The sequence below is a fragment of the Excalfactoria chinensis genome, chromosome 5, assembly GCF_039878825.1.
Source record: "Excalfactoria chinensis isolate bCotChi1 chromosome 5, bCotChi1.hap2, whole genome shotgun sequence".
Lineage (NCBI taxonomy): Eukaryota > Metazoa > Chordata > Aves > Galliformes > Phasianidae > Excalfactoria > Excalfactoria chinensis.
Genome location: NC_092829.1, coordinates 10,505,038 through 10,530,485, shown reverse-complemented (window position 1 = coordinate 10,530,485; position 25,448 = coordinate 10,505,038). Strand labels below are relative to the sequence as shown.

General features: G+C 37.0%; 1 protein-coding gene across 10 annotated transcripts in view; it reads right to left on the bottom strand.

Moving 5' to 3' along the window:
* BEGAIN (brain enriched guanylate kinase associated) overlaps positions 1–25,018 on the bottom strand; it is a 143,496-nt gene extending 118,478 nt beyond the window's left edge. The window contains exons 1-2 of one of the 10 annotated variants that reach the window (XM_072338061.1): positions 24,802–25,018; positions 21,710–21,943 (exon numbers count right to left, since the gene is read on the bottom strand). In XM_072338061.1, coding sequence (XP_072194162.1) covers positions 21,710–21,757 — 48 coding nt within the window. In that variant the 5' untranslated portion in view covers positions 21,758–21,943; positions 24,802–25,018. Of the gene's footprint in view, positions 1–14,725; positions 15,470–21,709; positions 21,944–24,801 lie in introns of those variants that run through there. The other 9 variants (XM_072338062.1, XM_072338068.1, XM_072338066.1 and 6 more) reach the window with 9 other exon arrangements.
* Positions 25,019–25,448: the final 430 nt, after the last annotated feature.

Sequence of the window (25,448 nt, the reverse complement as noted above, 5' to 3'; positions counted from 1 at the left end):
TTAATATACTTTATTACACCAGTTGGTACGTTCTGAGAAGCAAACAGAAAATCCATTATGTTGCTGAAACTTTATTTGGAAGAAACAAAGTTTTTAACACATAAAGAGGCTGCTTTTGTTATTGATTTCTTTCCCCAGTTGCATTTTTTTGGCCCGGTAGAAACCCTCTTGCTCTCAAAACACTGTGTGTGCTTTGGCAGGGAGGCTGGACTCGATGATCTCTGGAGGTCCCTTCCAACCCCTACAATTCTGTGATTCTGTATGTTTATAATGTTATTAAAGCTAGAATAGTCCCGCAAAAATGTACAGTATACCAACATATACTGCTCTCTTTGGATTGGTGATGGCCTAAGCACTCTACTATTCTTCCATGTCAGTGGTCTCCAGAGGTGTGTTTTGAAACTGATGGCTTCTATATACACAACATTACTACTTTTCACAAGAAAATGGATTAAATCACCTACTTAATCATTATGAAATATTCTGGAAGTCAAAACTAACTTTCTAACACCTGTCTGGCAGAACTTGGTTTGTATTTTGTTGTCTGAAGATCTATGTGCCTTCAGATATATGTCTAACTTTGATTCCTACTGATCTTTTAGACCTTCGGATTGTTTTGAGACAGTGAGCTCCTTACACAATTTACTCTATGTCTAAAAATCACTTCTTTGATCATTTTTTGGATTTGTTGCCTTTCTGTGTCATGTGAGTCTTTCATTCTTGCGTTATGAAGGTAGAAACGAGCAGCTGAAAACGAACTTTACTACCCCTGCTTTTTTGTATGTTTCTCCTAAACTTAATCCATTCTTTCTTGCTATATCTTTCTAAAGAAGATAGCTACCTTTTGTTCCTTTTCTAAATGTTTTCTGTTTCTGTCTGTTGTTGGTAAAATGAAGATCTGAAATTTTTTCAGTTCACTAGGCTGGAATGATGCAGTCACAAAAGTTACAGCTTCTCTTCTTACATTCTTGAGCAGCAGTGTTCAGCAAATGTTCCTATAGCATTATTTATGTGTTATTTGCTGTTGTTGTTGTTGTTCTGTTTCCTCCTCTTTCTTCTCTCTTTCCCTGCCTGTAAATTTAGACTTCTTGCCACCAAGCACACTTGGCTTTGTCAGTGCTGAATTTTGCCTTACTGTACCTCCACCCAGCTCTGTTAGTTCACTTTCAAATCTATCATCTCTTGATTTTTCCCAGATAATTTTATGTTATTTTATGTTAATACGTAGGAGTATTATTTTATTATTGATAATACTAATATTCTTTTTTTCCAAAAATTAAGAGAGATTATTTTGCTCTAATCTCACTATAACATTTCCCACACTGTCAAGTCTTGTGTTATCCATGAGTTAACAATTACTTTAAAAGTTTACTGAGCAGTCACTAATGAAAAGTCTTAATACTGTTAGGTTTAATTTTGAGAATCTTTTAAGGTGATTTCCTTAGAAACTACCCTCTTGAAAACTTGTTCTGGTTTGTGTTCTATAAATGTTGTTTTACAGCTATTACATTGTATAGCTCCACACATCTTTAAAAGGAAAGCACTGTGTCATATAAAATCAAGTACCTTTCAAAAGACTGTTACAGATGCTCTCTTAAACTCATCCTTTGGGAAAATTGACTAGAGCACAAAGCTTGTTTTACAAATAGGGATAGAAACGGCATAGTACTCATATTTGTAGGACTTTTGAAAACAATACTTTCAATTCCTCCCCCCAGTCTGCTATAACTATGCAAGACCCAGATGAGAACTGGATAGTTACAATCTTTTTTAGCAGCATAAAGTGAAACTCAGGTTCCTGAGAACTATGCAACCATGGTCCTTTAGTTCTCACCTCGGCATTGGTGAGGCCTCACCTCGAGTACTGTGTCCAGTTTTGGGCACCTCAGCACAAGAAAGACATGGAGGTACTGGAGCAGGTCCAGAGAAGGGCAATGAGGCTCATGAAGGGCTTGAAGAATCAGCCCTATGAGGAGAGGCTAAGGAAGCTGGGGCTGTTTAGTCTGGGGAAAAGGAGGCTGAGGGGAGACCTTATTGCCGTCTTCCAGTACCTGAAAGGTTCTTACAGTGAGAGTGGGGCAGGTCTCTTCTCACTAGTGACAAGTGACAGGACGAGGGGAAATGGCCTCAAGTTGCGCCAGGGAAGTTCAGGTTGGATATTAGGAAGAAATTCTTTACAGAAAGGGTGGTTAGGTACTGGAATAGGCTCCCCAGGGAGGTGGTTGAATCGCCATCCCTTGATGTGTTTAAGAGCCGTTTGGATGTGGTACTCAGGGATATGATTTAACAGAGGTTTTTTTAGAGACGGGGTACTGGTTAGGCTGCGGTTGGACTTGATGATCTTCAAGGTCTTTTCCAACCTGAGTAATTCTATGATTCTATGATTCTATTCTGGTCTCTTTCTGTTCAGACTGGAGCAGCAAGTATAGCACCCCATGCTTTTTTCTGTTACAGACAGTCTTTCCTCTGATATCAAATGGCAAGACAGTGATGAGACAGAATGCAAACTGAAATCTTGCAGGGCAAGGTTAGAAAAGACCTCCAAGATCATCCACTCCAACCAACCACCTACTACCAGTATTTCCCCAATAATGATGTCTCTTAGTACAGCACCTAAATATTTGTTGAACACCTCCAAGGTTGGCAACTCAACCATCTCCATGGGCTGCCTGTTTCCATATGTGGCCACTCTTGGAGATGATTTTTTTCCTAATATCCAACCTGATATCAGGATTCCCAGAGACCTATATGTAGGCACAGGAGAATGGAAATTTGATTGAAAATAATATCAGGCAAAGGAGGACATCCATTTCTCCTGCTTAAATATGTGGCTAATATGGAAGGAAAAATGGCTTGAGAGAAAGTGATAAACAGCTTGAAGGCAAAACACTGTGAAGGAATAACTACCAAAATTCCTATTCAGAATACTTGAAAAAGTAATCCATCTTAAAATAAAAAGGAACATGGAAGTAGAAACAGGGTAAGGGCCTCAATATAACAAAGAGACTATTTCTTCCAACAGAAGCAAATGAAATGAAATAGTGACATTAAAAAAAAAAAAAAAAAAAAAAAAAAAAAAGACAGCAAGGGTTTTTGGAATGTTTTTAAAGTAGATATTCCAAAAGGTTGATGGTCACATCTGATTATTAAATTATTCAGATGGATTTTTAACCAAGCTGTTGCTTTGAAGTCATTCTTAGTTCTATACTAAATAGTTTAGTTAAATAAATGATCAAATATAAGGCTTTGAAGTTATGAATGTTTATCAATATGTTTCAGATCAATGCTGTCTAACCTGTTAATAACCAATAGGAGCAAGCTATTTTTAACCAAAGGAAATTGTTAACATTCTTTATCATCATCTTTATCAATGTAATGCTCATTGAAACGCTGGTGCTGATGAGAAGGGCAGGAAAAGCGAGTGTTTGGTGGCAGAGGTTTGGGGTAATCTGCATCTGTTTTCATGAAAGAGCTGAACTTGTGACAGTTTCTGCAGGCTTACCAGATTGTCAGGCTGACCAGCTCTTTGACTTCATATCTGAGTAATGAGAAGTGCCACTGTGGACTTGATGTGTTATATATTGAGAATGACCACACAATAATTATTAGTCTTTTCTACTTGCAGTATCTGTCATAATCCTCAAAGCATATTTTTCCAAAAATAAGTTATTCACTGAAAACCCAATGATAGGTAATTTCAGGCTTTTATGCTAAAAATGTATGAAAAACTAACTATTCCCCCCCCCCCCCCCCCCATTATCTTTCTTTTGTGCATGTGGTGGTTTTCAGTTTTTTTGTTTTTGCTTGGTTTGAGAGGCAAACTGTTAACATAATGAATGAACAGGGCAGTTCCTTAAGTTTTAATATATTCATTAAGTGGGGGATAGTGGAAATGATAAAAAAGAATGCATTTAAGTACCATACTCCACTGTAGCAGCTGTTAATATAGCATACAAAATAGAGCAGAAATCAGAGTTGTGAACGTGTCAGCTAGATCCATTATTTGAAAATTCACAAGAAAAGTAGAAAATGTTTTTATGGTACATTTTATGGAAACAACATAATAAGTAAGTAGATTTATTTCTGACAGTAGTAAGGTCTACTGCACTTGTTCTGAAGTTAATAGTTCCCAGTTAATCCAGACACAGTAATTTAACTGTAAAACTGTATTACAGAGGGTTGAGCACTGTACTTGACATAAAAACACAAGATATTTTTAACTTTGAGCTATAAAAGGAAAGTGCAAATATAGTGACTGAGCTCTGTCTGAACTCCATCAGCCTTCAGTTCAGAGAAGCCATGAGTTGGGTTGTGGCTGGAGCAAAAGGTACCAGCTGCTGGAAGATTTAGGACAAACCTTAGATAAGATATCTAAATTTGCCATGTAAGGAAAGTCATTGCACACAGGACAAGGTTTTCAGGGGTTGATGCTGTAGATAAAGTTGAGAATTGAAAATGTTGAAGGAAACAAGAATAAGGATTAACAGTGTCAGGCTAGAGCAGTGTTGAACATAAAGATAATTACATAAATGATAGAGTATTTTGCAGATTCTTTGGGAGGATCTGAAAGTGTCAAGCTATTTATGTCCTTGAAAAACAGGATGGTAACAGGGCAAGTGAGTGACACTGCAGTAGAAGACAGATCAGTAACTAGGAGGCAAAGAGATCGGGACTGTTTTGTTTGATGTCTAATTATGAGCTTTGGGTGTTCAAAAACATTGTTATCAGGACATAGCATTTACAAACAGTGGAAAGCAAGCAGTTAAAGACAGAGGTGATGCAACTGAGTACACCATAAAAAAGAAACTGATGTTCTGTAGAGCCAGGCTACTATATTCCATTATCATGTAAAACAAAATGAGTCACTTGCTTTGTGGAAGAAGCGTTAAATGGATGGAAAAGGACAAAGATCCAAGACAAGTGAGGAAGTGTTTGAGGATGATTGTTAGGTGGCAGGGAAGTTCAAAACAGCACACAGAGAAATATCAGAAATATCCAAATAGCCTGCCAATCACATGCCTGGGAAAAATCATAATGTGCCAATATACAAGTCCAAGGAACACTTGGACATTGAAAGAACCAAGAATGATTGAAGTAACTATTTGACAGTTCATTATTGATGAGAAAATGGCTTGAATTAATTTTAGATACCTGCAGACCACTCTGGAATTATGAGAGATGCTCTGAAACTAATACTTATTTTATTTTGTTGGTCCATGATGTCAGAAGCAGATGTTGGTGGCATGGTGGCAGAAACTAAACCTTCCCACCAATGGTCATAGTAGTACCAGAGGATGATCTTGGAACACGCCTGCTGGAGTTCAAGAAGCATTCAGAGAACATTTTTGGACATTTGCTTTGATTTTCAGGTTATTCTTTGTGGAATCACAAGTTGGCTTCTTTTGAGGCCCTTCAAACTCAGAATATTCTGTGATTCTATTGTTCTGTAAGTGCTGAAGGAGTATTGGACAATTTTCCTGTATATATTAGCCAAAGGACTCCTCCATCTATACTAATAACGGAAGGAATTAATAATTCTATGAAAGATTAAACAATTTGACCCCGAGGTATATTTTCCACGTATAATACCAGTTTTAACTATATTTTGCTACAATGTGTGTCTAGAAAAAAAGCTGTTACTATGCAAAGTAACAAACAGCACTGGAACAACTGTGGTCTTAAATGTTCAAAAGAAAATAAGGATTTAAAATAAATCTGTCAGGTAGCACTTCCTGATATATTAAAGCAACGCACATACACCTTTGTAAAATTCTGCTACAGCCTCAAGGTCACATGCTACTATTTACTATAGCTATTAGGCTTCATATCTTTGAGAACTGCAAGAATCAAACTATTGATCTATGGCACTAAAATAACAGAATTACTAGAAGAGCTACCTGTTGTTTTTCTTCTGATGATAGAAGTCCAATAAGAGTGGAAAATACATAACGCCTGGTTGTCATGATGTTTAGCTAATTATTACATTATTAAATAGTGACTCAGCCAGAAGGGCTCATTTGTTTCTTCCTTCTGAAGGAACTGGAAAGTTTATGCATTGAGGAAATGAAAGCTGAAAGTTTCTTCTCAGCATCCTGTTCTTTGTCACTAACATTTCCCAACACGGGGGAGAGATTTATATCCTTTGAGGAAGGAAGGAACATTTAAGATGTGAATGAATACAAGAAAAGCAGGAAACCAACTGCAGCTGTCAATACACAATTTATAGAGATGTAATACTGCTGTGGTAATATCAGACAGAGACACAATAACCTGTAAAAATGATTCCTGCAGACTTGAGCTCAGAAATGTAACTAGCTATGTTAGTGCCCAGCGTCTGTTCTGAAAGCCTGGTGCTTGAGAAACAAAGCTTCTTTCCTTCCCAGGCTACTTCCTGCAATGCTAGTGTTATAATCCAGGGTGCCTATAAGCAAGGTACAAATAAGCAGCCAGCTGCTTGAGAAGGGATCAGTCTTAGTCCTTTCTGCCTTTGCCTAATCTCCAAATAAGTAAACAGATAATTTTTTTTTTTTTTTTTTTGCCAACAGCTTCCCTGCAACTATAAGTGACTCATATTTTGTTGGAATAATTAAAAGGCTTCAAGTTATTTTCTACCACCTTAGGCTTCTTTCCTGCTTAGTGTTTGAAACTCCTCAAACAATCTCCCTGGTGTCCTGGTGCTGGGGCAGATTGATGCTGGGGAAGATAGTAGAGCAAGAGGAAGTTGGGGTGTGAGACTTTTGTACTTACATGGTGGGTAAGATTGGAAGCAGAACAGGTAGTTATATTAGGTTTGCTGTTATTGCTATGAATGAGGTAAAAAGTCATAACTGGGTACTGGCTCTTTCGGAGCCAAACTAATTTCATTTTAATTATTTATTGTGTTCCAATTCTCATCACCATTTCTCTTTTGACTATACTTTTAATTAACTGCATTGATTGTAATGGTTGTAATCATTACATCATGTAACTTTGCTGACTGGCTTAGCATCCATTTTATATTTACTGGAACATTCAAATAAGAAGCAAGAGAAAACTTCAAAATATTGAAATGTGGAGAAAACATATATAAGGCAAATTAAGAGACTTTTCTGTATTTTAATGTTAAATATAGGCATCGATGAAGACAATTTAGCAGTTTTATTACCAATTTGTTTTTCCATTTTAATTCCTAGTAATGACTGGTAACCCTGGTTTTGTTCTCTTTGCAGTATTGCAGTTCTGTTTCATAGAGTCATTTCAGTTGACCTTTAAGGACCTTACAGGGACCTTTAAGGTCATCTAGTCCAACTCTCCAGCAATTAACAGGGACATCTACAATATCTCCTTGTGATAACCTCTTGTGTACTTGGCAGTATTTTACCTTCTGTTGCTGTTCAGAGATTAGCTCCACATGAGTGGCAGCAGTGTAGTGCCTCCATCCATCCCATGTTTCCCTGCCCTGATGCTATCAGGTTACTGAAGTTCCTGAGTCTTCCAGGAGACTGTGATGACTCTCTGAGTGGCCCATGCAGCCAGTACATGTCCCAGAACCCCATCAAGGAGCAGAGCATCCAGGGAGCACTAGCGCAGCCCCAGCCAGCACTGTGCACCTACCTCCTTAGGAACAGGGATGGGCTCAATAGTGGGCCTGTGAGAGGGCCTGGCTGGGCAGGACCCATGGACAGGAAGCACCTAGCCATGAGGAGATAGAGACAAACCCTGTTGCAACCTCACTGTGGTAACGGCTGCTTTCTAGCATCTAGGAAGTTTTCTTGTGCTGTGCCCCTGGCATCCAGGACCATTACAGCCTACAAATGCCTTTCAGTCCCAGACAGTATTTACTTCTTCCTTCCAAGCTCTGCTGGCCATTGCTGTGTTAGTTCCTGCTGATGTGTTACAGGCAGTCCTAGTTTTCTCATTGCAAGACTATGATTCAGCTCTGAGTCTCCAGGAATAGGAAGTGTCTCGTACTTTCTGTGAGTTCACAACACAGAGCTCAGCAAAGAAAGTGGTATGAAGGTCTGGCTGGCTGCTGTAGAAATAAATGATCATGAACCAGTTTTTGAATACTCATCAGCTGCTCATTTTAACACTATTCATGTAAGTAGGTTTTGTTACTACGGTTATCTAGGGAATAGATCTTTAGGGCAATTGTCCCTATCTTTCTAGCATAAAAATTGTTTCTGTATGAACAAGCCAGGTATTTACTCCTCATTTTCTTTTGTTTTAAATGCTCTCATTATCTGAAGAGGAGGCAGACACTGCTATATCACTGATCATTCTTGCTTAGATAACATCAAATATTAGTGCTCATAAACTCACTGTTGGCCAACAGCGTCTTAACAGAAGGCTACACAGCCTGCGATCTACCAGCTAGCTGTTCAGCAATAGGTATTCCAGCTCACTTGAACATTTCCATCATTAAGCTCTCAACAAATTGTGGAATATCATTTTAGTATTGGAAAAAAGAAATTGCTTTAGATACACTATGAGGAATGGTGTCAAAGTGAGATGCAGATGACAAAAAAATTCTGTTCACTCTGTGTACTGAATAAGTTTGGTACAACGCAGGGAAAAAAAAAAAAAACAACAAAAAACAAAAAAACTAAATGGCTTTCACAACAAGGTTGAATTTCCAACCAAAATGGGAAAGCTTTTGAACACATCAAGTGCCTGCTTATTGTGAGGAGTCAGAATTCTTTAGACAAGAGTGCAAGTACAGTAATGAACTTTCAAATCAGACAAATGAGCAGAATTGCATGTGTTGTTTACTCTCTATGTATTAATGATAGTGATATCTCAAATTCATTTTCCTGCTAATATCAAATCCTACTACTTCCGCTGAGACCTCACTCACAACTGAATTTTATGAATGACCTCCTTAAGAGATTTTTCTAATCATTTTTGAAGATACCTTCTAGTATTTTTACTAAAAAATTGTGTTGGGAGACTTTTAAAGCCAAATTTGTGGCATCTGCTAGTACTTTCTTATCTTCAAGGCACGCTTTCCTGTCAACTAGAACTCCTGGCACTGAATTTCATTTCATTTGATAAGGTCAAATTAAAGCTTCTTTGCAAAGAGGAAAAATTCGATTTTTGTAGAGCTTCCTGAAAAGATATATATTCTACAAATGTAAAGCATCTTCCCAAATGGAGACCAGTTCTTTACCAGACCTGAGGTCAATGCATGCATTGCACAGTATTTTGAGACCTGAGTGCACAGTGCTGGGGTAAGGTAAGTAGGTTTCATTTCACTGAGAACCACATCCAACATAAAACAGTCCATTCTTTAACTCACAGAAAGTTTCTGTTCTTGAAATTTTTCATTCTCATTGTATGTCCAAAATACAGAATACCAAGATCTACTGAGAAAACAGGATATTTCAATTGCGTCTATGGAAGACAACCATATTGATTCCCTCAATTCTGTCCGTAAAGTTCATGTTGTGCAAGATTCATATTAAGAAGAGAATTTTTGTTTTGTTCAGTTGGTATTATAGCATGCTTGGGAGCAGAGCAAGGTTCTATCTGAGTTTCCATTAATTGTAGTACATCAGTGGCTACAATTTTAACAGAAATGAAAACCACTGAACAAAGGGGGCAAAAATATTGATTACAAGTGAAAAATAGAGCAACTTTTCAGCAGTGCCTTGCACTTGAGCATTCTCTTGGTAGTATTCACACATTTTCACTGTGTTCACCAGACAAAATGTTTTTCTTAATTCTTGCATGTGCCTGTGGGAGACATCCACCATGTGCTGAGGTCTTCTGCTTCTGTGATATACCAAAGCTATGTTATGGTAGGGTGAAAAATCTGTTCATAGAAGTGGTGAACACTTACTGATCTTTGAAGGAGGAGTCACCATCACTGGCAGTGTTCAAGAAGTGTCAGGATAGGGAGCTAGGAGATATGGTTTAGGGGTTTTTCTGTAGGTATGGTAAAGGGAGGACGGTTGGACTAGATGATCTTATAGGTCCTTTCCAACCTTGTGGTTCTATGATTCTATGATTTGAAATGTCTTCAAAACTCACAAATTACGCATAAAGGTTGTTAGATAAAACCTGGTCCAGAGAAAAAAGGTCTACTGTTCTCTTTTTTTCTGCTTCTTCATCTTTTGCCTTCCCTTGTCTGGATTTTCAGCTTTCAGAAATATTTGCTAATTAATTGTTATGAGCCTGTTGTAACTTCCATTACTCTGAAAGTACTACTTCTTTTTAGAGACACCCAAAGTTAGTCAAATGCAATTGAGAAGTGATTTTCAAGCTCAGAGGAAGAGGAAAAGTCATATTAACACAAATTTCTGGAAAATGAACACTAAACATCTTGATTGCCAATGCTGCTTTCCTGTGGCTGATGCCAAGAAATACCAAAATCAAAGTGAAATGTATGTGCTTAGCATTTTTCTCTGAATGAGTAGCCACTCCAGTGAATGCAATTAGTACATTTGGATGAAAAATGATTTTGTGATCTGGATGGAGCCCTATTTGGGGGCAGTATCTATCTGTGCAGTAATTGATAGAATCATAGAATGGCTTGGGCTGGAAGAGACCTTAAATATTATCTGATTCCAGCTTCCTAGCATGTGCATGGTTACTTCCTGCCAGATCAAGCTGCTCAGGACTCCATTCAGTCTGCCCTGGAATGTCTTCAAGTATGAGGAATCCACAGCTTCTCTGGACAACCTGTTCAATGCCTCACCACTCTTCTGGTGAATAATTTGTTCATTGTAATCTAAACTTTCCCTCTTTTAGCTTAAAATGGTTCCCCTTATCCTATTGCTATTAGAAAACATAAAACATTGTTTTCCCTCATATTTATAATCTTGCCCATTCCAAAGGTCTCACTGAAGCCTACTTTTCTCCAAGCTAAACAATCTTAGCTTCCTCAGCCTTTCTTCACAGAAGGGAGGCTCCAGCCCTCTGTTCATTTTTTTTTGTCTCTCTAGACCAGCTCCAAGAGCTCCACATTTTTCTTGCACTGGGGACCCCAGACCTGGATGCAGAATGCCTCATGAGGAAAGAGCAGAAGTGGTTAATTACTTCCTTTTCCCTACTGGCCACTCCTCTGGTGGGTGTCTGAGAACTTCTCCTCACAGCTGCTCTCAATGAGTTCTTTCCCCAGTCAGTACACACATCTGGGATTGTCCCAACACAAGTGCAGTACCTTGAACAAAGTCAGCATCATAATAACTCCCATTTATTTATCAAGACAGCTTCCTCTGTGCCACTTGCTGCTTCCCCTCTTTAAAAATGGATGATGATGGTGGTGGAGAAACCAAGTACAAACCCTAACTTCAAAAATCTTAATTGAGATATTTAATTTCATTGAAAGCATATACTTTTTACTGTCAAGTAGATCAGACTTTTTATTCTGTCCTGTCTTGAATAAATAACATACTTTATTGAGTACTGACTTGTAGATGTCTACACTTTGTAAAGAAGATTTTGATCTAATTTGTATTTGATGAGCTGAGAAGCTGTAAATGACCATATGCGTCATCTTGGGAACATTATAGCTTTATGCACTATGTTCAACTAGACGAAGGATCCATTAGTGACCCAACGGAGGTGTTTTAGAGCAGGCAAGGAGAAATCTCTAAACACCATCTGCTCATACTGTTGCTTGTAAAACGATGTCACATCTGCTGCTCTAAAAACATTATGCTGATCTCTCCTGCAGTACAAAGCTGCTGCATTCCTCTTAGAAGGGGGAAAAGGAGTCAATGCTACCTTATTGGGACAGGAGGTGTTAAGTTAGCTATAGGTGAAACCACACATGGCCTTCTTGCCTTCTAACATCTTGAGAGTGCGCCACAAATGTCAAAAATAAAATGAAGAAGAGGATGCAGCACTCTTACTGCTGAAACTGGATAAATACTTGCACTTCTATTCTTGCTGAGCTCAGTCTTGTCCTAGCTTAGTTGCTGTTGGTGCAACTAATACTCTCGTGTTCCTTAAAATTAAAATAACCTCTCAGAGACTGAGAGAATATTTAAGATAACTGAATCAGTGGAAAAATAATTTTGTCTTTTATTTCAGATGAGCTCAGGGTGAGAGAGAACTGCTGTTTGCTTTGGTCATTAGATCTTGTAGCTTAGAATATTTGACTGCCTATCTCTCATGAGATATTGAAAAGCTTCTTTACCAATCCTAGAAGATCCAAGAATATGTATTTGCATACATTTGCAATGTTACTTATTACTATTGCAGCCTAAGTGACAATTTCACAGTAGTTGTGCTCAGAATTAGAAAATAAGTCAGTACTGGTATCAGAAGAGAGATTATAATGATGCAATCAGAATCCTTGGATGTACTAAGGAAATGCTGTCCCAATTGACTGAAGTTTTTAGTATTTAGTTTACAGTGCTCATCTTCAATTATTTTGACCTGTGATTCTTTGACAGTGTTACTAAACATACAGGCTCTTTTCAGGGATGTTTAGATAAAGAAAAAATAACAGTGTGAAGTTGTTATGATTTATTTAGCTTGCAATTCAGCAACTATATTCACTTCACATGATAATGAGTTTAAACGAAAGAAATTTGAAAACTACTGTATTTAACTGATGCCTTGAAATGGTGAAAAGTTATGACCAATATTCTCTCTCAAATGGCAAAGGAATTAAGCCATGTATTCTTACATCTGTTTTGACAAAATGCTTTGAAACTACTGGTATCCTGATGGTCATCTCTAATTTGCAAGGCAGAGGAGAGCATACTTCTAAGCAATGTTGTGTGAGAAAACATGGCAAGAGGGAGGTAAGGAAAGGTGGTCATGTGGCATTTTCCATTGCCACATGTGACTCATATGTGCCCATTTGAGAAAAAAATCTAGATTAAAAGATACAAGCCAGACATAGCCTGGATGTGAGGAAAATGCATGTTTTTTGGATGCGGTCATTTTTCTTGCTATGTGAATATGTCCTTTGACAGACTGCAGTAGACATTTCCTTCAAGTACTAAGAAGCTCTTTTCATTGTCAACAATCCTTTTCAACATTTTTCCTGATTTTTTCAGATTATTGAACAGGTCATTATTTTTTTTTTCCAGCCTGGAAGTATGATATAGTTGTGTACCCTCCTCTGGTTTGGTATGTTTTCTTTCATCTGGTTAAACTATTTTACTTTTCTGCCAATTCATCCAAGCACACCAAATTTAGGTCAACATATAAAAGTAAATTCTTGCATTTGATAATTACTTTCTACCTAGCAGAACCACATTTAAGTAATTAGAATGTATTTTTGATACTATTAGCTATCTGGAATTCCTCTGCAAATATCTACAGTGAAGAGGGTTTGTCTTTTTTTTTTTCTTGGTGAGGTTTCACTTCAGTTGCAGCTCTTTGATAATACATAAATGCTTGCTGCTGAAATGTTCCTGAAGATTTTGAACAGTTCTCGGAAGTCTGAAAGTTGAAAATCACTGTAGTAGGTCTGGATCCAGTATACACATATAGGAAGCAGTTGTGAACTCCTCAAATGTGTGCAGTAAACATATCAGACAGGTGGCAGTGTCACAAAATTTTTCTTCTAAGTCAATTGCTTTTTTAAATGAAGTGCAACTTTCTCAACCTCAAATTTTTGAGCATGTTCTTTCATTTACTTCAAGATTTATGCTGTTATATTTCTGCTATCTTATTTTCATACTTAATTCAGTGTTCAGAATTACTTATTTACCTTAGACATAGTGTTCTACATATGAATCGCATGTTGGCAACCAATGTGAAAAAATTTTGTGTGATGTTCTGTATGTGTTCAAATGCACATTTATGTAATGAGTGTTTTTAAAATATCTTTACAATAATAGCACCAAAGATTGTCTGAACACTCATTTACTGCTTCCCCCCCACCCCCCAGCCTTCCCTTTGCTGCCATTCCTTTCTTTTCTTCATTTGTGTATATACATGGTATTTAAACAGCAGTTCTGGGATCCTTATTGTTCAAGTAGGATTAAAACCTTTGCTCAAGAGGTGTAAGAACATTATGTATCACTTCCAGGTTCAGTAGCTCAGGTTTTCTGACCATGCCACACATTCAAAGTGAAACAATCTCCCTTCTCCAACTCGGAAACTCGGATAGATATAAAAGTCCCATCCTAAGCCAAGCAAATAATCTCACAATGAAAAATACATAGTTTTGTCCAGACTGCAGAAGAAAGCTTCAGTCTTTATCAGTTTAAGATAAACATATGGTTTTGTTTTTGTTTGTTTGTTTTTGTTGTTTTTGTTTGTTTGTTTTTTGTTTTTAGAAAAATCAGGAAAGAAATTATCAGATGACATATACAAACTCCAGGCACGCAAACCTTAGCATTCTTTTCAGGATAATAATTAAACTTATTGAAAGAATATACCTGTTTTGTGCAGAGATACCTGAGCAAGTTCTAACTTAGTGAGCTTGGCTGTCATAGAGTCCTCTGTATGTGAAGCTGTTTTACTCTGAGCACTCCCTGACTGCTTATCTTGAGCTGATCTGGTTATGTGGATGCTTCATTGCAGTGCTGAAATACCTCGTTTGATCTCATAAAGATGAAAAAAATGGTAAGGTCTGGAGAAGTGCCTTTTCTTCCCTCCACATGAAATGGAGTTGATTACTTAAACTACTAAAAAACCCACTACATTTATTCTTTTCTTGAAAAAATATGTGTACAAAGTAAAAACCCACCCAGGCAGAAAGCAAACTTCTCAAGCTGTCACATTAATATACATTTGCCACAGATGACCCAAATAAGTGATTTGATAAAGAGCTCACCATGCTTGTACTCCTAGGCAGAGATGCAGATTTAGTGGCTGGCATTTCTTTGCTTTGAGAAATCATAATTTCTACAGGCAAACGAGATCTTGTTCTGCATGAGGCACCATTATCAAATGACTTGAGAGAGGGACCTGTATCCATTGACAAAGACTTCTCTAATTTGCGTGTCCGTGCTCCAGCCACAACTTCATCACTTCTCAAGCTCTCTAAGTCTACTTCTTGATGGTTTTTCCCAGCTACAGCGTTCTCTTTCCAGCTTTCAGGAGACTTTCTCTTAATACGTAAGTCATCTAGGCTTCTCACACCAGATGGAAAGGTGTTTTTCAGTTTAGCAGCTCGATATGACCTCAGACTCATGGGATCGAGCACTCTGAAAGTAACTTCATTAATGAACTGAGAGAATTTTAGTTTGGCTTCAATTTTTTCTTCCACGACAGACAATGAACTTGATGATCCTTGACTCACCAAGCTCAAGTCAGATGCAGAGGAACTGCTTTTCTTCTGTGTTGCCTTCTGCCTCTGGAGCTTTTGGCTGGTGTTTCCAACTTCTGTAGGATATAGAGAAGTGTGTTCCAGTCCATGGGTTTTTTCACCCCCTTTCTGACAGTGCTTTGATCGATGGGGTCGATAGCCTTCATCCTTATTTTTGCTTTTAACAAAGCTTTTAGCTTCTGACCTTGTGCTGCCCTGTAACTCAAAGCTGTCCTCACTAGAGCTGCAGCGTTTTGAGTAACTGTTCATCGTCAAATCTCCAGAGACTTTCCTCTCCACATCAGCTTCTGCTTCTGCTACAGATGTGGAGTTGGGTGCACAGTGTGCTCTTTCTTTAGTCACCCTGCCAACCCCCTCTTGTTTGGCTGGTCTTCCAGGCACAGCACCCTCTGGCTTAACAGGGGAAATGGAGCCGTTTGACTGTGACTCCATTTATTATTGTGTTGGTATGTCAGCTGGCATCAATGGAAGTGGTACTCCTATAAATCCTCTCTGTCTTGTAAGGCAATGGGAATGTCTTTGAAAGGCGTAATAGTACAGCCACCACACTTTATCCCATATGCATCCCAAATTATGCATATGTTTCATAATTAGATCAATAGCACATTCTCATCATTTTAATTAGCCATGATAATCAACAGAATCTATAGGACATGCAAATTTTCCAGGGTATTGAGTGCTTAGTGGATGAGCATGGGCTCTCATTGATCCAAATCAGCATATCATATAGTCCTGACTGTTGATCTGGAAACAAAACTACCATGATGTAAATCAATTCTCACTAAGTAAAGTCTGGGGTGATTCTGTTTCGGGGCTTTTTAAAATTCAATAGTAGAGAAGGTCATCCTGTATCGTCCTAATGCTTCTAGTGTTTGCTATTCTATTGGAAAGTTTAGCATCAGATCTGCTGGACCCAGAAATCCAAAAAAAATGTGATTCACAGTTTCTACCTGCATGCTCCTGCCATTGTTTTTCTTCTAAAATAATTCATTTAAGATTTAAACCAAAGCAGCCACATAGCATTAGAAATGAATCTAAAGCATTAATGAGGCTTTTTTTCTACTTCTTTGCATGTGAGACTCTTCTCACTCTTTACCAACAGGCAACTATGAACTTTGATGAGCAGAATTTCTATTTTTGTACCGTGCATGCAGGAACATAAAGCTACTTTCAGTGAGGTTAAAGACTACTTATAGTCTTTGTGAACAGTGTGAAAACTGGGAGAATTCTGATGATGTGCTCACAGGTTAACTGACTCATAATTCAAAAGGTGTTTTAATTTTGTTTGTTTGCTTTTGCATTTCCTTTCTTTAGGAAAGCATGTTATTTAACCCCCTTTTTCTTACATGAATCAGAAAATAAGCCTATGCTAAAAGAAATTATGAAGAGAGTAGATGTAAATTAAACATTAGGAAGAAATTATTTATTATGGGAGTGGTGAGGTACTGGGCAGGTTGACCGGAAATATTATGGACACCCTATCCCTGAAAGAGTTCAAGGCCAGATTGGGTGGGGTTTGGGGCATCCTGGTCTATTGGAAGGTGTCCCTGTCATAGACAGGGTTGTTGGAACTAGGTGGTCCCTAGGCAGGCAGGTCCCTTCCAACATAAATCCTTCTGTGGTTTAATCATTTTTGTCTGGCGGGAATCAGACATATTTCCAATTATGACAGGTGGAAAAGGAAAAGTTAAGTGGATTGTAAGCAGAATACTGAGTGATCTCCCTTAAGCCCCGTGGGCAGGAAGATGTGAAAAGGGTCTCTGGAAGGTTTTGAGGTAGATGAGAAGGTGGCAAGGAGGGGAAAAGCAGTAAATGAGGAGCATATTTTAAAATACCACATATAGCTTGTAGGTTAGCAGCAGTTCAGTTTAAAATGTAATTTTATTAGATTTCCAAGCAGCCGTGGCATTTAGGTCTCTCATTACTAGTCACTTGGCCCATCACATATAATTTATTGACTCCACATTGACAATTCCAGGACTCATTTAAATCATCACTCATAAAAGCTGCTGAAGTCTTGCAAATCTCTCAAATTAACATGTTAAGTGCATTAATTTTGCAAATAATGGGTGGACAAGAAGATTTTTTTAACACATCAGAAATCAATTGCTTTTACTAGAATTATTTTCTGAAATACTTCCATATTTTCTGTGGTACTGTGCCATTCCATTGTATAAATATCCTGATCGTAGAAACAATGTGGATTAAAATGCATAAGCCCTATTCATACAGGGTTATTTCACCTTTGCTTGAATGTGAGTAGTGACAGCATGAAGAGGCAGCGAATGCTTTCTGTTGTCAACACTAAGATTTTCATGACCTTTTCAATGCAGTCACAGAACACAACGCTTTTCTCTTCATATAAAGCCAGAATTTAGTGCTTTCTTTTTCTGTAGGTCCTCATACAGATGTCTGCAAACTTATGGTTACCCACTGAACCAAACTGAATTGTCAGGGAGGTAAGGTCTATGCTATTGCATCACAGAACTTCTTTCCAAGATCTCTTTGAGCCTGGCAAAGCGGCAGTGCTGCAGATTTAATGGACTTGATTAAAATACCTGTTTCAGAAACAGAGTAAGCCTCATGCTTGATCCAGCATCTGGAATGGCTTGCACATATTTGTTGAAGAGCGTTTTATTCATGATGGACTGTGATAATTTGTGCATGAACAAAGAAGTGTTAACTCCAAACACAAATTCATCTATCTACCGCATATGTGCAAATTTTAAGGTGTGAATCTACAGAAGTCTGTGGAACAGATAACAGAAATGGCTCATAGAATTGTTTCATATTGTCAAGAAGGAGTCCATTTGTTTTGAAATGTCATCAGCAGTAAAATATATGGGAAAGATATCAGGTTGTAGGTTAGAGGTAACCTGGCTTGAGTATATTTGAGCGGTTTTAATACTGTCTCTTCTCTTTCTTCTGCCATTTCTGCCTAATGACTTTATACATACGTTCTTAACTAGTTGGTAACATGTGACACAATATTAACCAAAAAGTTAAAGCCAACCTTGCAAAGTGACAGAAGAGTTCTTACCTGAATGATGCTAAGAATGGGAATAAATGATGTAGAACTTTTGTTTTTCACTGCTCAAAATCTTAGCTGGAATAGATGTTAACAAAGCAAGGAGTAACATTGTCTTTACAGTGGTCTGTTTTAAGAAAATTCACCAAAATATTACCCACAGAGCAGAGGAATCACAGGAATCATTTCCACTAGTCACTACGCTAATCAAGTATCTGAATATTGAATCAGTTGAATGTTTGAGACTTTGAACTCTCTTATAATGATTTGATGTTGGTTTCCATATAATGAGTGACTTTCCTAAAGCACTGAAATAATTTTCCTTTGTATATCCAAATCTCTTTGAAGAATTTGCTGATAAGGAGAGTTTCTCTTTTCAGTGCAGGCAGATATGTCTGTGAGTTACAATGCATTCCTGCAGTAGTCTGGGCTATTCCCTTGAAACAAATACCTTTGGGGAGCTGCATTAACAATCAAATTATTCTGTTATTTCTTGCTACGACATGCCTCTCTTAGGTGGATGTTTGCCTCATTTCTGAATTCTTCTAAAACTGTCCTATTAGTACTAAAATAATCTCAAGAGAAAAACTTGTGCATTGATGTTGCATTCTTTTTAAAATGGTGAGCATAATTGTAATTATCCAGTACATTTGTGCAAGTCAATTGAAAATAGTCTGTTCTAAGTGTCAGACTTGAATGTAAATGTGATGTCCTTTGTCAGGAGCTCTGTTATTAACTTGTTAGGTATTCTTTGAAAAACATTTACATTTTCTTTTGTAACTACCATTGCCTATCCTTAAAAATTCAGAAAGGATTGTGTATCTCCATGCAAACAGTACACAGTTTTGCATAATGAGGATCTGATCAAATTGTTATCTCTAAATATTAACAATATTCAAACAGTGAAAATTCATCATCTGGTTCCAAGGATTCAAAATTTCAAGTTAATAATTTTCTGTGGTGCAGTGGCTGAGATGTCCTATCCTGTTTTAGCTTAAACATAATATAAACATATTAATATTTAACCTTTCCTGCTTAATTGACAGCTGAATCTTAAATATCACAGCTTTAATGGAACTTTCATAATGACTCAGTATTTCACTTGAAAAGGCTGATGTGCTCATGGACCTGTCTAGTAAATTTGTTACATATCAAAACATACAAAGATTTTTCTAAAGATTTAGTTAGAATTATTTACATTCTTAGTGTGATTATACACAGCTATTATTAGAAACCTGCCTATCTTGGATAAATAAGAGGATAAAAAGAATACCTCCAAACAAAAATTGATGCAATGTAATATCTTACACAGACCATGCTTTGAAGATTGGAAATTGAAATCTGAGCTTTTTGGAAATGTGTTTCTGTAGACATACCTATATTTATCTTTGTTCCCTTATGCTTTTTAGTGCTATCGCTGCTTTAAAACTTTTGGAGTTTTAATTTTTGCTAATAGTCTCAAAAACAAATATAAGGCTTCCATGCAGCAAAAAAGCTGCAGAAGGTTGTTATGACAACAGGAAGTGTCTTTGTGTAGAGCTCTGGAAGATATGCTCATTTTTGGATCAAAGCAGGCGTTCAACAGTTCTAGTACTAAAGAAGTGTGTAAAGTTTTTGTAACCTAAAACTTTTGATACACTAATAATTAGATATTCAGCAAATGATCTGCATTTATAAATAAGCTGAAAGGCTTTCAACATATTAAGCTTCATAGGAAAATGGTAGGTTATTAATTAAAAATAGAACATAAATATGATTTTAAACAGAATATTGGGGTTTATTTTAATTCAAATCAAGGCTGTTTCAAGGAAGTTTTGTCATCAGTGGGCAGACTTCAGGAATTTGGATCTATAATTATACCTTTTTCTGTGCATTTCTTGTTGCAAGAAAGGATGTGTTTTCCCTTTACAATAGAAGGCATTTATTGTATATCATGTTGCCATGCGTTCTCATCCAGTCTTTAAATGCTCCAAAATATTGCCCTAAGGATGCATATGCCCTTTAGACAATCTACTACTAAAATAGCTTTATCCCAGCCCTTCCAGTGTCCATTGTTGCTTGGATATACTCTTCCCTCCTGTCTTTAATGAAAATTTTATCAAATCCACTACTCTGCACTTAATGCAGTTCTGTGCAGTTCATTTTATTTGACCTTTCTGCTTTACAATAAAATGTATTGTCTTAAATATTACAGGTGTACTTTCTCACTGGATTGCTTTGTGGATTGCTTTTTGGAGAGCATTTTGCAATATTTCCTCCCCCAGCATGAAATAAGACTGAATTCTTTAAAATGTGGTAGCTTTTGGTGTCATTAAAAGAGTTTGAAAAGACACAGTAGTGGCCTACAAATATTAGAGATATTTGTGCTTCTATGCCAGAATGTGTATTTTGGTAATCTCTGCTTTCAATCTCTAAATCTAAAGATCTAAAGGATCTGATTTCCTCTAAATTCCCATTAATCTAATTCTTTGCCAGGCTAAGGTAAACATTTATCTCTCTCCCAACTTCAGAGTGACCAAAGGCAATGCAACATGTAGCCGTGCCATCTTGCTGGCACAGTCACAAGTCTAATCCACTTATTTTATAGCTGCACTCTAGGCAGAGCTTTGCTAAACCTGTAAAAAATGTTGAACACTGGAGGAAAGAGAGAAGTTTTTAGCATAGCTCCTGCACTACCCTGAAAATGTTCTCTGACAAATACTCCAGCTGCAGTAAGACCAGAGCCAGCCACATTTTTTCACATGAAAGCTCTATTTATAGCTTAAAAATGAATTAAAATTAAAGGAGGGAAAAATGCAAGCACAAGATATTTCTAATTTTTCAGTTATTTTTGTGACAGTACCACAGAAGGAAAAAGACTTTCTATTCCACACGTGTTCTTTTTTGCTATGCTCGGTGTCATACTATGTGAGTATCTTTCATTGCTGTTCCATTAATATTAGTTGTAAGCTGTTGGCTGTTGTGTCATTTGATCCCTAACATTAGAAAAGTGCACAGTGGACATGTCATGCATATTTTTTAAGCTGCTCAAAGAAATGTACCTGATATTCACAGCATTACATGATAAGACATTTGGTTGCCCTTAATTCCCAAGGGACATTTTCCTTTTCAGTCTCCCATGAAGACAAATTTTACTCCTGCTGAGAAAAGCCAGTGAAGTGAAGCTGCAGACTGTGATCTTTTTTCAAGTGTTTTAACTGATCTTTTATTTATCCACAGTTCAGACAATGGACTGCTTTGAAAATGATATGGAAGCTGATCTACAGTATAGATTCTAGCTAGGGTGAGCTTCAGACCATACAGTGGCATATCCTCCTTGCTGGCACTTCTTAGCACTAAAAGCCTGTGGTATGACCTGCATGATAGATTGTTGTCTCCAGCCAAGAAAGATGGAGATAATTGAAAAGAATAACATATGTGAATAACAGTTTATTTATCAGATTAATGCTTAGGCTCCATACCTGGACTGTGAATGAGTCCTCACACTGCTTTCTGTCCTCTGCCAACATCCCCTTTGTCTTGCTCAGCTTCTGCTTTAGCCAACTGCTCCATGAGCTCTTCACACGTTGTGCCTTCTTTGTAGCCGTGCTGTAGGGTGGGTAGAGCTCTATGTCATCTGCATTGCACTAGCAATGAGTCTGGCTCCAGTTCACTTTGTAGTCATTTGATGAAAACAGCCAGCAAAATAATTGATCCTTTTGAGAATACACAGATGAGGAGTCTTAGTTTCTTCCACTGTTCCTTGCACATCCTTGTTTTTAGGAAAGTATCAAATTCTTTTAGTATGTTCTTAAACCTGTCCATCTATCATGTTGCTTTCAAACTAGACATTTCTTTTTTCTCATTTTCCTGTAACTTTTCTCTTATTCTTACTTAGACCATATATTAGGTTTTCTTATTATCGTCGTTTTTGTTTGTTTGTTTGTTTTTTAATTTGTTTTTGTGGTTTTTTTTTTTGTTGTTGTTATTATTTGTCAAAAAGAAAAAAAGAAGCAAATGACAAGAAAATTTAAGATAATAATGAGGAAAACTGAACGGAAGAATGGATTTTTTTTTCTCATGCAAAATCAGTCTTGACATAATACATATGTATATATATATAATGTGTTTCCCATCCACTAATTTTTGCTTTATTTTCAAAATAATAATATTTTCTATGACAATTTGTTTTTAAATCTGTTCCTAGCCTGATGCAAAGTGAGGTCATGCTTGATGAACTAACTTTGCAAGGTCATGATGTCATTGCAGCCTTACTGGCAAATTCAGGGGACTCAAAATCCACCCTCGTGATGCTTCCAGGAATTATTTCAGAGGCAGCATCTTTTTACTCATCATCTTTATTACATCTGTAGAAACACAGAATTCTACTAGTTAAGATTAAACACAGAGGAAATTTTGAGACTGGAATGAAAATTGTCAAATTTATAAATGAAAGGGCAGTAAGATGTTGCTATGTAGTTTATTTTTTATTTTCTTGACCCTTGAGCTTATTTGATTTAGGACATTCTGTGATAGACTGAATTGTTCAAGAGCACTTACAGTTTTTTTTGTACTGGCCTAAATCCCTGAAGGCTTTGACTCTCATAAGTTCACCTGTAGTAGGTTTGTGGGAATTCATTAAGATCATTCCTTTGGTAGATTAGATAATCACAAAGCATAAGGAAGAAACGAACCTTTCATCTAGGTAATGCCTTCATCATGAAGATACTATTTTCCTGGAGGCTTCACAAGTACAGTCTTTTTCCCTCTCCTTACCTTCCTAGTCTGTCTCAGAAACTGTCACCAATGACGGCCTCTGAATACTAATAGTCGTGGTTCAAAGCATATTAACAAAGTTACTACCTACCAATGGCTCTTTTGGTCTTATGAGGAAGGCACTGTGTTTTACTATTTGCTGCCTATGTTATAACCATTCTGACATTTTAAAGTAACTTTGGGAAGGGCTGTGGCTTGTCAGGTTCAACCACCCCTTTGTTCTGATTTATTAGTCTGCTCAGATTTGGCCCTAGAAAGATTAGTGTTGCTTGCCAAGAAGGTATATATTATTGTTCGCCATAACTGTAATGCAGTAATTTTGTCATTTCTACTTTCATTCTTTATCTCTCTGTATGCATAATCAGCCAAAGACTTTCTATTTCTATCATACAGTAAATAAGGAAATGGCTGTTCCAGTTCCATGCCTCAATATGTCCTGGAAAAGTTTGTTTAAAAAAAGCTTTTCTGCATATAAATGAGTTGGCTTGGCAGCATGTTTTAAAATGTGTTGTTATGAATAATTTGACAATAACTAGGAGATATGAATGATATTTTCTTGAATTCTGTTTTCACGAGATGTTGGGAGATGGATAACTTGAATGGGAGGAAAGTAGTTAGGGAGATTTCTGTGGAAGTTAATTAAGCAATTTGTTTTTATGCAGCTTATTTTCTACTACAATAAGTATGATGGCAAACAATGTTATTCAGGGGTATCGGATCTGTCTTGCAAGGTTCTAAGATTTTAGTACTAGAGCTGTAATGTCTCAGATGCAGCTATTTTTGCCGAGTGCTGCACACCTGCGTGTTTGTAATCAGAGTTGTATGTCATGAGGACTGGTGCTAAGCAGCTAGAAGTAAATGGGAAAAAACACTTGTGTGCATGTGAGTATGTGTGTGTTTACACACTAGCTTTAAAGGGAGACTCATGGATTGCCTGTTCCTTACTCCTTTCTGCTGCAACAGTTGCAGTTCATACAGGAAGAAAAGACTGCTGTTTCTTGTTTTTTAACCTTTAACTCCCATAGCCCCACCCCATTTCATTACATTGAAGAGATGTGTTCATCAGAGCTCTTTAAAGACTCTTACAGAAAACATAATACAGGATATGCTGTTTGTTTTGGCAAATTACATGCATGTATGCTGTTTCTCATACAAAGAATAATTTTATCTATACTCTGTTGAGTTTAACAGTGATGGATCAACACTGTATAATCATATAAAGTCATCCATTACAAATATTTTCCTTAGGGATTTAATACAAACCTGAAGTAGATTTCTTGTCTACGTATTAGCTTTGTTTTTACTAATAACTCTATTATATGAGTTTTTCCTTTCTTGTAGATAGAAATGATTTTGCTAATTTAATTCTTAATGGGCAGAAGCATATTCAGGATACACATTCCAGTCCTGATGAGATCAAATAGACATGTTCCATGATGTGGATGATGTGGATTATGCAAATAAAAGAGGCATAACTCATTTCAAAAGCCCTATCATGACAGTCAATTATAAATAATTTCACTAGATTTCTATCACTGCAGCTAGAAGCTTCATCCACATATTATAATTTGCTGCCTTGTACCTTAATGTATTAAATATTTCCTTTTAAAGACAGTAATGTCTGCCAAATGAAACAGCAGAGCATGTTAATTCATATTTAAAGCAGTCATTCAATTGCCATATTGCAGCACTATTAATTTCATGCTGAAGATTCCTTTGCTACCTGTTATGCATTCTAAATATTATTAATAAATACAACAAAACAAGAGACATGCTGCTAGGAGAAAACAGTACTTACTTGAGAAGGATTCTGCAAGCTCTGTTCTGCTAGTCCACAGGCTGAAATGATGGAGCCAGATTTAGAAGTAGCTTATTAGGTGCATGCTGCTTCAACAGTTACAGCTTTTCTTTTTTTTTTTTTCTTTTCTTTTTTTTTTTTTTTTTTTTTTTTTTCCTAACTGAGAGACAGGATCGTTTTCTTTTTAATGAAGCCAGCAGAGAATGATATGCTGTCTGTGTTGCTATGAGAGCATACACTTGCAGAGCATAGTCAAGCAATTGCTGTACAACTTACCATGGGGTCATTTGCTATCAACTTATTAGTGCTTTTCAGTATAGTCACAAACTTCAGTAGCATTAAGGCTGGTGATGATATGTCACATATATAGGAAATAATTTGTTAGTCTTGTGTTTTTGAGATTGAAAGCGATTGAGTCAGTGATGATGAATATAAGCAGATAATTGAAAAAAGCCAGATCTTTCAGAAGAAATATCCATTGAATTTCTCCAAAAGGTTGTTATTACCACCACAGTGCAGTACCAGCAGCTGTCCATGCCTCTAGCTGGTCATCACATAAGAGTTCTAAAGCTCCATTCAGACAGTAGCATAGGGTCAAACAAACGTGAGAAAATGAAGTTTTACATTTTCCTTTTGATATTCTGAGA